This window comes from Neoarius graeffei, chromosome 19, assembly GCF_027579695.1.
Source record: "Neoarius graeffei isolate fNeoGra1 chromosome 19, fNeoGra1.pri, whole genome shotgun sequence".
NCBI classification, from domain to species: Eukaryota; Metazoa; Chordata; class Actinopteri; order Siluriformes; family Ariidae; genus Neoarius; species Neoarius graeffei.
Genome location: NC_083587.1, coordinates 23,623,189 through 23,635,737, shown reverse-complemented (window position 1 = coordinate 23,635,737; position 12,549 = coordinate 23,623,189). Strand labels below are relative to the sequence as shown.

At 38.7% G+C, this 12,549-nt stretch overlaps 1 protein-coding gene across 3 annotated transcripts in view; it reads left to right on the top strand.

Annotated features, from left to right (window-relative positions):
• ctdspla (CTD (carboxy-terminal domain, RNA polymerase II, polypeptide A) small phosphatase-like a) overlaps positions 1-12,062 on the top strand; it is a 69,832-nt gene extending 57,770 nt beyond the window's left edge. For 2 of the 3 annotated variants that reach the window (XM_060899896.1, XM_060899897.1), the window contains exons 5-8: positions 1,504-1,560; positions 6,731-6,823; positions 7,658-7,843; positions 11,141-12,062. In XM_060899896.1, coding sequence (XP_060755879.1) covers positions 1,504-1,560; positions 6,731-6,823; positions 7,658-7,843; positions 11,141-11,266 — 462 coding nt within the window. In that variant the 3' untranslated portion in view covers positions 11,267-12,062. The remainder of the gene's footprint in view (positions 1-1,503; positions 1,561-6,730; positions 6,824-7,657; positions 7,844-11,140) is intronic. The other variant, XM_060899898.1, reaches the window with a different exon arrangement.
• Positions 12,063-12,549: the final 487 nt, after the last annotated feature.

Here is a 12,549-nt window from a genome sequence, read left to right as displayed (position 1 = left end):
TCGTCATTCAATTTAAAAATACTGCTGATATATACAGCATATTTTTTGCAGGATAGTTTAAGCCAATCCTTGACACAAACTTGCGATTTGATGATTGGCAAACAACATCCAGAAATGAGGAACGTCCTGTTTTTAGGCTGTAATTTCTTGGAAGGTGAAATTTCAGAAAGTCCTTGCTGTGTGGAGCGCATATGCCCCCTACTGGACATTGTGTCATCTCACATGTTGTTGTTGTTGTTGTAGTTTGACCATATTTGCACGAAGCCTGAGCGAGCATCACACTGAGCACTATCTCTACTAATGTGGCCCCTTGCACACCCAAACTTAAAATCCTCTCTCGTAATTACATCACTTTCACAAGTTTCACTGCAGTGTGAAATGTCGTGTGAAACAGGTTACTCGACACTAAAATTATTCGATTCCATACATCAATGGTGCTGTTTATAGATGTTTACATGTTATAATTTTGCATGCATTTTCCATTTTGATACGATACTAATATTCGAACTGTGTGTACCGACTCATGTCGGTTGTCATTTGTGCTGGGTGCGATTTGCTGGGGGGGATGGTGGGGATCATCCCCCCCCTCTGGTTTTTATCTCTGCTGAAAAAAATCCTCGGGGACAACCCCGTCAATAAAACAAACAAACCAAAAAAAAAGTTGACATGACAGGCATGTTGTGACACAGTTTTCTATGGTCTACATTGCACTCACTTTCAAAATGACCCGAAGTGTCAGCTTTGATGTTCACGAACGTCCCCAGCAAATAGATACACTGTAGATAATAACAATATCCAGAGTGTGAACGTGGATTTAGCGCCATGAATTACATCCTTACTGATGAGCGCAACAGAATGAATGTATCCACACTGAACAGCCTTCTTTTCCTCGCTGTCAGTGGGCCAGACGTGCGTTCCTTCCCTGCTGAGAAATTCGCAGAAATGTGGATTAAAGAAGGGCGAAACGCAGTGGATAGCGCACCGACGGGAAAGCAGAAAAGGCCACATGAACTGCGCCATCAGAGCAAACTGTTCATTTAGTATTCATGTATTTTAGTGATTTTCGAGTCACTGTCCATTTAATCCGGAGGGAGAGAAACATCACAGCAACGCGACAAGCAATGCGAACTTTGTTGTGTGTTAGTGTTCGTGTATTTAGTCAGAGAGATAGGAAGATGAATTTACTATCTCTGGTTTAGTGTTCGTTTTCATTTAGTGTTATTCATTTGATATCATCGGATGTTATTGAGCTGTTAGCCTATTGTTACCTTTAATTTTGTGACGTTTCATGATTAAAAAAAAAAACATCCCCCCTTCTGGTTTTTTGACAAATCGCACCCGGCATTTGTGCATGGTTTTAACATAACCGTCATTAACGGCATACAACGTGCAAACATAATCTAATATAGACCCAGTGTTTCAGGATGTCGTTACGGTGATGTCTGCTTCTCTGCTTGTTCGGTTCGTGATTTTAATCTGAACCTCTGTGTTCTCCCTGTGCAGCCCATCAGCAATGCAGATTTCATCGTTCCTGTGGAAATCGATGGAACAGTCCATCAGGTAATGTGGAGTGTATCAGTGCGGACACCAGAAAATGTCAAGAATGATCCTGTGGTTATTGATTGTAATGCAGTGTCGTATAGAGTACCTGAAGGTGCCTTTACATGGTACTGAACTGAATTCGAGAATTGAATTAGTGCTTCATTTTGAATAATAACATTAAACCTAGTAATGTTCAGAAGTAAAAACCAGCATGTGAAATACTTCCTTATGATAAATTACCCGATTCAACTACAAAATGTGAAGTCCATGGTACTCCTCCAGTCCAGGCTTTAGGCACAGAACCTATAAGCTAATCTAGCTAGCTAACATTGGTGATGATTTTGGTGGTATGTATATCTTATTTAGGTTGGGCTATTAATAAATAAATTGCTTAGAATATGGCTATTAAATCAAGTCTCATGTTCATATATGACAAATATGAGCTAGCTTACTAGCTAACAGTTAACTAGCTGACTAGACTAAGGATCTCGGAGAGGATGTGGCATTTAAATTAGCATATATTACATATTTCTGCGTCCTGGCATTTGAATGAATATCCTTTACCATTAAAAAAAAATGCTTGAAACAATTGTTTCTACATTAAATATTTCAAATGGTTTAAATGTACAATGTTGTGGTTACTAACATCTTTGCTAATAGTTTGCTATACTATTTACTAGAGCAGCGGCTACAATTATCGACAGTCCATAATTATCGACACCTTTTCAGATTTACCAATAAAAAACAATTTTACCAAGGTGAGTTTCAGTTACAACAGTTATTATTGGTTAACTAATCAACCGGAAGACCCGCCTTGCCCTTTGATCTTTTCGTCTGATGACACAGCTCGTTACTTGAGATGGAAATTTTTTAGCATGATCAGCAATTTGAGAAAAACCCGGACATTATCATCGCAGCTAAGCATGGTGGAAAGATCATGGACATGTTCTTACTGATCAAATTTACAGATATTTCATGATCTCCTTGTCGAAACCTACTTTGTTTCTCACTCTTTCATTTGACAGTCGCCATTTTGTATCTAAACGCGCGGTTGAGAAGTCACGTGAGGTGTCGATAATAGTGATCATCTTCACCGGTGTCCACCATTATCGACACCCTGTGGAATTAAGACCCCGTCCACACGTAGCCGGGTATCTGCTAAATCGAAGATATTTTTCTACGTTTTGGCCTGTCATCCACATGAAAACACATCAAAAACGAATATTTAAAAAAACTCCGGGCAAAGTGAAGATTTTTGAAAACTCCGTGTATGCCTTTTCGTGTGGACAGAGATAACCGGAGGTTTGCGTTTTAGAATGTCACAATCTGCGCCAAAAAAATTACAACAAATCTGCCCTGACGTCAAACGTGCGACCTTTGTTTACTGCAGAAGCCAGATTAAGCATGGACTTAAGCTAGCCGCACACCACGGCGATCCACGCGGTACCGAACCGACCCATTTCAGAGCCGACTCCCGACAGGGCACGCACATATCCCCCGACTGTTGACGAGTGCAGTCGCGATTGAAGCGACACGTGACAACTTAATAGCTTTGTGATTGGCTATTGGATATAGTTACTGTTAAATCCAACACTTGAAGATGCTACAGGCTGAATTACAAATGACACAACATGGAATACGTAGCGCACTATCTAGGCTGCATGAGCTATTATTTCCAACCTTAAATAGTGCACTTATATAGGGGAGTTAAAGCGATTTGGAATTCAGCCACACAACTTGAGCAGAGTGGCTTTCCAGCCCACTGTGTCTATGGATAAAGCTTCAGTCTATGGAATTACAGTATATACCTGCATTAGGTGCTACCAACACGTATTTCTCGCGCTAGAAATTGTGTTTAATGATGTCACGTGTTATATGCGAAAGATATGATTGGCTATTGCTAGCGACTCTCGCCGATCAGTCTGGCTCCCGATTAGTTTTTTGAATCGGCTGTGAGATGAGTCGGGACCATCAAAAACTAGTCTTTACGCCTGACTCGCGACTTCAGTTGGCTCGGTACGCTGAAAATCGGTGTAGTGTGCGGCTAGCTAAAGAGTAATGGATCGGAGTAGTGCCTTGAAAGCGTTAATTATTGTGCAGGTGCTATTTACATGTTTAATTTTAGGAGCCCAACTACTGCTCCAAGAGCACAGGCGATGTGATTAGGGGGTAGGATTTGGGGAAATAGCCATCTACAGGTTTGGAATGCTTATGAATGTGATTGAAAACGCAGATGTTCGGTTATGTGTGGAAGGGATTTTTTTCGAAGACGAGGTGGTGTGGATAAAACATTTTTATAAACGGAGGGGGGGAAAATGTTCAGTTTTAAAAATACCCAGCTACGTGTGTACATGGCATAAGTGACGTTTACAACTGTTATGGATCGATCTTTGTGTAACATTGTTGAAGTAGATGAAGTACTTTTTAAAAAAAAATAAAAAAGTGCTGTGATTTTATAATACTTTTTTTTCTGATTCATAACAGAATGGAATGTTTATAGAGTATTTGGAATCCTACTGCAATAAATAGAATTAAACCAGAATTAAATTCCTAGTATATTAAAAAAATTACATGCTTGAAATATTCAGATTTTTCTATTCCATTCAGAAATATATTTTTGCAGTTTGTTTGTAAATATCTAGCATATATTACAATATCAGTCGACATTTTATATTTTCACGTGTAAAAATAAAGTTTTGGTTCGAGGGATGACATGCGACCTTTGACCTGGATTTTCATGTGGTTATGATGTCAGTTGCCTGTTGACATTTATTGGTAAACTACGAAACTAGAAATTAATGCAAACAACAACGAATGATTAATAAAATGTGATCTACGAAAATACTTCAAGTGGGTAGAGAGTGGAACAAAAAGATTTTCTGACGCAGGTTCAACATTATCAGTTCATTTATTTACAAACATTAGAATTACTTCCTCATTTATGTAAACACTGACATCCATATATTTATATAAAAGATATTTTGTACTAAATATAAGTCTGTGTAAAACAAATTTTAAATAAAAGCTATGGTTTGTTAATACCACATACTGATTATTATTATAATTTTTTTTTTAAATAAATCTGGATGTCGAGAATTGTGGAACGGTGTCATGTGATCTGATACGCTAAGTAATCGGGAATCAACTCATTTTTTTTTTCCAGTGGAAGTTTCAGTAATTATTCATGTACAACCCCGATTCCAAAAAAGTTGGGACAAAGTACAAATTGTAAATAAAAACGGAATGCAATAATTTACAAATCTCAAAAACTGATATTGTATTCACAATTGAACATAGACAACATATCAAATGTTGAAAGTGAGACATTCTGAAATGTCATGCCAAATATTGGCTCATTTGAAATTTCATGACAGCAACACATCTCAAAAAAGTTGGGACAGGGGCAATAAGAGGCTGGAAAAGTTAAAGGTACAAAAAAGGAACAGCTGGAGGACCAAATTGCAACTCATTAGGTCAATTGGCAATAGGTCATTAACATGACTGGGTATAAAAAGAGCATCTTGGAGTGGCAGCGGCTCTCAGAAGTAAAGATGGGAAGAGGATCACCAATCCCCCTAATTCTGCACTGACAAATAGTGGAGCAATATCAGAAAGGAGTTCGACAGTGTAAAATTGCAAAGAGTTTGAGCATATCATCATCTACAGTGCATAATATCTGTGAACACAATTCACCGTGCCATCCGCCGTTGCCAGCTAAAACTCTATAGTTCAAAGAAGAAGCCGTATCTAAACATGATCCAGAAGCGCAGACGTCTTCTCTGGGCCAAGGCTCATTTAAAATGGACTGTGGCAAAGTGGAAAACTGTTCTGTGGTCAGATGAATCAAAATTTGAAGTTCTTTATGGAAATCAGGGACGCCGTGTCATTCGGACTAAAGAGGAGAAGGACGACCCAAGTTGTTATCAGCGCTCAGTTCAGAAGCCTGCATCTCTGATGGTATGGGGTTGCATTAGTGCGTGTGGCATGGGCAGCTTACACATCTGGAAAGACACCATCAATGCTGAAAGGTATATCCAGGTTCTAGAGCAACATATGCTCCCATCCAGATGACGTCTCTTTCAGGGAAGACCTTGCATTTTCCAACATGACAATGCCAAACCACATACTGCATCAATTACAGCATCATGGCTGCATAGAAGAAGGGTCCGGGTACTGAACTGGGCAGCCTGCAGTCCAGATCTTTCACCCATAGAAAACATTTGGCGCATCATAAAACGGAAGATACGACAAAAAAGACCTAAGACAGTTGAGCAACTAGAATCCTACATTAGACAAGAATGGGTTAACATTCCTATCCCTAAACTTGAGCAACTTGTCTCCTCAGTCCCCAGACGTTTACAGACTGTTGTAAAGAGAAAAGGGGATGTCTCACAGTGGTAAACATGGCCTTGTCCCAACTTTTTTGAGATGTGTTGTTGTCATCAAATTTAAAATCACCTAATTTTTCTCTTTAAATGATACATTTTCTCAGTTTAAACATGTGATATGTCATCTATGTTCTATTCTGAATAAAATATGGAATTTTGAAACTTCCACATCATTGCATTCCGTTTTTATTTACAATTTGTACTTTGTCCCAACTTTTTTGGAATCGGGGTTGTACAATTTGCGTATTGGAAGTCTTTTCTACTTTTGCAATAGCCAAAATATTGTTAAGGTATCCATAATTGTAGCTGCTGCTGTAGTACACTGGGTTGTTGTTATTAATCATATTAAGACAAACATGTACTATGAGTATATGTGCTATTTTAAAGTTTTGATTTCTATACTGCTGTTGGATTTACTTTACTGTATATCGAATGGACTAGCACGTAGGAGGAAGAAGAAGAGGCGTTATAAAGAAGTGTCGGCAGATTCAGACAGTTTGCTTTCGGTCAGTCTGCCTTGAAAATGAGAATTTAATAAGAGTGAAGAGCACTGCACCAGTACCACCTCCTGCACCACGTCTCATCAGGGTCATGTTTATGGCTGTTACCTGGTTCAAGTAATCCAGGATAGGCTCTGTGTATCGGGGTCGGCCTGTTCTTGATTACTTGTACTGGGTTGCAGTGACTAAACATCTTGTACACAAGAGGAAAGAAGAGTATCGGAGTGTATGAGGCTGAAAGGTAAAACAGCGGTGCGTTGCTGAACAGCGGTTGTGTTGAATGTTCTGGTTGTGTTGCAGGTCTATGTGTTAAAGAGACCTCATGTGGACGAGTTTCTGCAGAAGATGGGTGAACTGTTCGAATGTGTGCTCTTCACAGCCAGCTTAGCTAAGGTTAGACATTAGTCATTAACACACACACACACACACACACACACACACACACACACACACCCACCCCTCAGGAGAGGTCATACAAAATAAAGAATGTAGTCGGTGTGATTTCTTTGCTACTAGTGATGCACATAAGAATTCAACTATTTGTTACGTTAAGCACCAAACTGATTCGGAAAATATGACTCGGATTTCACTCTCTTTGGCTGGATATGAAAAAATTGTGCAAAAAAAAAATCACTTGTCGCAAAAGCAAACTTTGAACCTGTGTGGTATTTACATGTTTACAACCAGAAATCTGCCTTTAAATGTCCTTTCTAGTTTTCTCACATAAGTCTTTTGAAATAAGCACTTCATAAAGTGGTCTGATTAAAAGAATGTCGTTTATGGTACAGTATTTGGCTTGATGCGATGTGAAAACAAGTCTAAAATATTTCTTAGTGCAATTAATTCTCCTCAGGGTGAATTCCCGAGTTTGAGACATAATGAGTTTGGTGGGCTGAGGGGTGCCAATAATTTTAGTGAACATAGTTCATATTAGTGAGCATAGAATGCATGTTAAATACAAAGTTATTCAAATTAGAGATGGCACTGATCTGATTTGACCAAGAAAAAGTACTGTGTGGAAGCATATTATAGACAGCAGGTTTTATTATATGGAGTGCAGGTAGCATAAGAAATGGGACACATTACCATAAAAACAAATTCAATTTGCCTAATTTTGGTATTTTAAGTATTGTGGTTTTTGTGTGTATTAACTACAAGGTTTCTTTAAAAACCAGTCACTTGTTGCTAAGTGTGTGTGTGTGTGTGTGTTTTTGCACGCGTGCGCAGTATGCTGACCCTGTGGCAGATCTGCTTGATCAGTGGGGTGTGTTTCGTGCGCGCCTCTTCAGGGAATCCTGCGTGTTCCACCGAGGGAACTACGTTAAAGACCTCAGCCGGCTGGGCCGACAACTCAGCAAAGTGATCATAGTGGACAACTCGCCCGCCTCGTACATCTTCCACCCGGAGAACGCTGTACGTATCAGCCTGAATCCTCACAACCAGACAGATCATCTGTATTCAATGAGTGCAGTCCAAAAAACACCTGGGACTGGGATTTGTCATATTTTATTTCTCAGTAAAAAAAAATAAATGAAAAAAATAATAGTTACCTTTTTTTGGAAGTAATAATTCCTTTTTAAATAAAATAAATAATATAAATAAAATTATGAAAATAATTATGTAAAAATCTAAATAAAAATCTACACATAGATGAGACTAAAATACTCGGATCCTGATTTGATGTATGCAAAATAGTCTGGCATAAATATAAGATCATTATTTTGTGATTTTAAGAAACTTTTATTTATTTTGCAATATCTGCATTTGTTGCTGTTTAAAGTCTCATCCAAAGACCTTTAATATACTTCATATGAATACCAGTATTAAATAATACTTTCTTAAAGCTAGACTGCCTTTCAGATTTTTCAAGTTTAGGTCATAAAACGAATTTTCCCCGACACCCAGTTATTTCTGTTTAGTGGACCGAAAGCTACTGAGTTCGAATCACAGACTTCCAGTTTTATTCGTTTTTATTTAATAGGATAATTAATGAATTTCGAGCCACATGGCCCTAAATTCTCCGCTGTTTTTTCCTGCTTCACCATGACCCAATTCAAGATACTACATCATGCATCACGTGGTGGGCTTTCCCTGTTCGCACAAGGTATTGAGGGAATCCCCTCAAATGAAATAATTTCCCAGCCACAGAATGGCCTGATATTTTGTGAGATATTACAGAAATAAACACATCACAACGACCACGTTTCAGAGGGAACTAAATTTCACCGATTTTATGAAATTGAAAGACCATTTCGCTTTAAATAACAAGTATAAACTGATTCAGTATTATTTTATAGTAAATGATGGAATAAGTACATTCAGACTTTCAGAATCTTTAAGTCGGTATTTAAATCTCCTGATGCCTCCAAACTCTCACTCCCAGTGAAGATCTTTCACTCACCCACCCACACAGCCTTCATCACATAATCGAGAACCATTGACAGCGCTGTAGCTTAGTGGAGGAACATGAAGTAATTTTGAGGGTTTATTATTTATAAATCACAGCAGGGTGTGTGAAGGCCATGTCAAGGTCGCTCTCACTCTTCAGTGCTTTTGCACAGAAGAATATACAGGTGCTGTGAGAGTCTGAGCTTTATAAAGTAAAGATGATTTGAGTAAGAGTACTTGACTAGCTATATACTCAATCCATATAACCATACAAATGTAACTGTTTGGTCAGGAATAACATACAACAGGTCTTGCTGTTACCATATATTACGTATATGTTATATATGAAAATAATTGACGACGGGATGGTGTGACGTAGCGCAGTGCAAAGCGAAGTTAAAGTTAATATCTTGACGCTGATTATTTTCCAATAACAGCATGTCCAGAAGTGTTTTATTCCTCTTATACCACAGGGATTTTCCAACAATTTCAATTTATTAAAGTGTACTTTTTCCCCGGCTCTGAGTCTAACTCCATCCACTGCATAGTTTTGTGAAAACTGCCAAAAAGTGAGCAAGAGGCTATGAAGGGAGTGGGGAGGAGGAGGTGAAGTGGGGGAGGGATATGTGAATTTGTGTCTCTATCAGGCTTGTAGTACTCGAGTCCAACTCGCGCCCTAATTTTAAGGACTCGTGACTCAACTTGGACTCGAGCACTGATGACTTGGACTCGGACTCATGTATTAACTGCATTCAGACTTGTAAGTTGGAAACGAGGACTCAGATTTTTTCTTTATTTTTTGTAACATGCCATAATAATTTGGCATAAGATATTTATATCTACGTTCATTTTGTACTAATGTCGTGCAAGATTGTCACACCTGTGCACCTTGGCGCGTGCATCAGATAGACACTCAGACGCACTCCAGACAGCGTGCACGCCAAGCGGACTCTCGCGCACGCACCGTAAACAACTTGCACCTGCACAGGATTAAGGCGCAATCAGCGCACCTGTATAAAAACTGTGAAAGCACACTTACTTTGCGAAGTATTGAGTTGCGTTGCTGATGCATTACTGAGCCTTATTTCCTTGTTTGGTTTCCTGCTTGCTGATTTCCTGTTTCTCGTCTTTGATTCTGCCGAGTCTACAATAGCCTGTTTGTGCCTCACTCGACCTATTGCCTGTTTCACCGTTTTACGATTTTGCCTGCCGTTCTGGACTGTTTATCCATCTTCACTTGTATTAATAAACACACCTTCTGCGCTTGCATCCTTCTCCCAACCATCTCTGACAGAATACTTCACACTCCCTGACAAAGCGAATGCACATTCATCTGTTTATACATCATGTTCAGGAACAAACTAATGTTAATGGTGCTAAAACAGCCACCGTCAAATGGTGCAGTTGGAGTCTTGGACTCAACTCGGCTCAATAGTGGACTTGACTCAGTTTTTTTTTTAAATGACTTGGATGTGACTCGGACTTGAACACTGGGGACTCAAGACTGGACTCGGACTCGAGGTTTAGTGACTCGACTACAAGACTGGTCTCTATGAGCATATATTTAAAAATGAGTGCTGGCTGTCTTACTCAAGCATGGGGTTCAGGCAAGTGGGCCGCCCACCTCTGATTAAAGGGGCGTTAACATTTTTTATATCAATTTCATGATGTAGTTCAGTTCCAAACAATTGACTTCATGTCAGCATCAGCCTTGAAGGTTTGGGATGATTTTAAACAGTAGATGATGGTGGGCCGTTTTCAACCCACGGAATGCCAATTTAAAAAAAAAAAAAAAAAAGGGAATAAATTCAATATCAACACCACATTGATGTGTTTTATCACAGTGCAATCATATCATTTTTAGTTTACAGCTCAAAAACATTTGTGTACAGTACCTATTTTAATTAATTTTTTAGCATCACACATTTTAACCATTTTATAATTATATTTAACGTCATGGAACGTCCATGAAACAAGTTAGTTCCTGTTATGACTTGCATTCCAGCAGCTATAAACAATCGTTTCCTCACCACTGTCTCTTCTCTTTTATCTTGAAGTTAAAAAAAAAAACTCAAGCTTTGTCATGTTACGGAAAAATCAAAGTTCTTTATCCTGAAGATTTTCATGTAGTGGAAAACCTACTGCTAAAAAAGCACTGACACTGGAGACTTCTTCCATAAACATACAAATGTCTCCTGACAGAAAGTTTCACCGTATAAATTATTCTACAGTGGTGTAGTTTGTAGTAGCAGTAGAAGGTTTTGTTGGTCTCCCATTCCTTACATCCTTAAAGTTTTATCCTGACTCTTGTGTTTGTTTTAGGTCCCAGTGCAGTCATGGTTTGATGACATGACAGATACAGAACTGCTGGACTTGCTGCCTCTGTTTGAGGGTCTGAGCAGAGAGCAGGACGTTTACAGCGTGTTACAGAGCCTGAAGGCCAGGTAGCACTGACACACAGTCATTAAAAAGAGACTATACGGCTCTACTAGACACAGATACTCCAGCATCACTGGTCAGGCAAGGCTGTCCCGTCCAGACGGCGCTATTGTCTTGCACATGGGAGGATGGACCTCATCCAGCTAAGTGGACAAACCCTTCGTGTGCAGTCTGAAGTTTATCGGACTGTATGCTGCCCAGAGACAATTGCACAGAAAATATGTATATAGCATATGTTTCTAATGTTGACACACAGCAAGAAAGAATTTTTGTAAGGATATTACGGAGGGTTTGGAAGATGCTGTAGCGGCACGACCCTTCGGTTCATGCTATGCAGACAGTCATTTCTCGATCAGCAGTCTCCCCAACTGTGATTTTTCTCTAACCTAGTAAAGTGCCTTCTGAACATTTTTATGAACATATAAGCAACATTTTTATATGCTGCATATTTCCAGACCTTTAAACAAATATTTGCTGTAAACCCGAGTGGACAGACGAGCCTTTATTTTAACACTGTTTATTTATTTTTCTTTTTCCCACTGATTTCCGCCAGTCTGCATTGAGCTAAATGAACAGTGATTGGAAACAGACAAACCTTTCTCTGTTATTTCTGGGAAAAAGAAGAAAAGGAAAAAAATCATATAAGCATTGTGTTGATGGGGAAAAATACTGATTAGCATCAAACTGATTTGAGTAAAAGACATGGAAACTGTTAATCAGCACTTGAATACGATACAGTATGAGCATTTATGAGCATTTATCACAATCAAAATAAATGTTGCAATCGATATCAGACCTGGCTCAAGGGTTATTGTCTTTTAAACACCACACACACACACACACACACACACACAGGAAGCAGAATATAATGTTTACGGTTTATACATCTGCCACATTCTCTGTTTGTAAACTCTTTCGTCATACTGACAAAAACACAGTTCAAATTGAGGTTTGTTTGTGTTTGAGGAGATGATAAATGTTATTTATTTAGTTGCTTGTTTGTTTGTTTGTTTGTTTGTTTGTTTGTTTGTTTGTTTGTTTGTTTATCCATCCATGAGGGAAGGATAATTGTGTTTTTGTTTATTCATACATCCATTTTTGATTAATGGATTTATTTATTTTTGTTTGTTTGTTTGTTTGTTTGTTTGTTCATTGATTGATTTTTTTTTGCGGGGGGGTCAAAGCAGCAAGCAAGACTCATCAAATTACAAGGAGACAAAGTCTTACAAGGCTACAGAGTTATGGAAAATAAGTAAATTGATGTAGTGTACATTTTATCCATTTATAGTTTC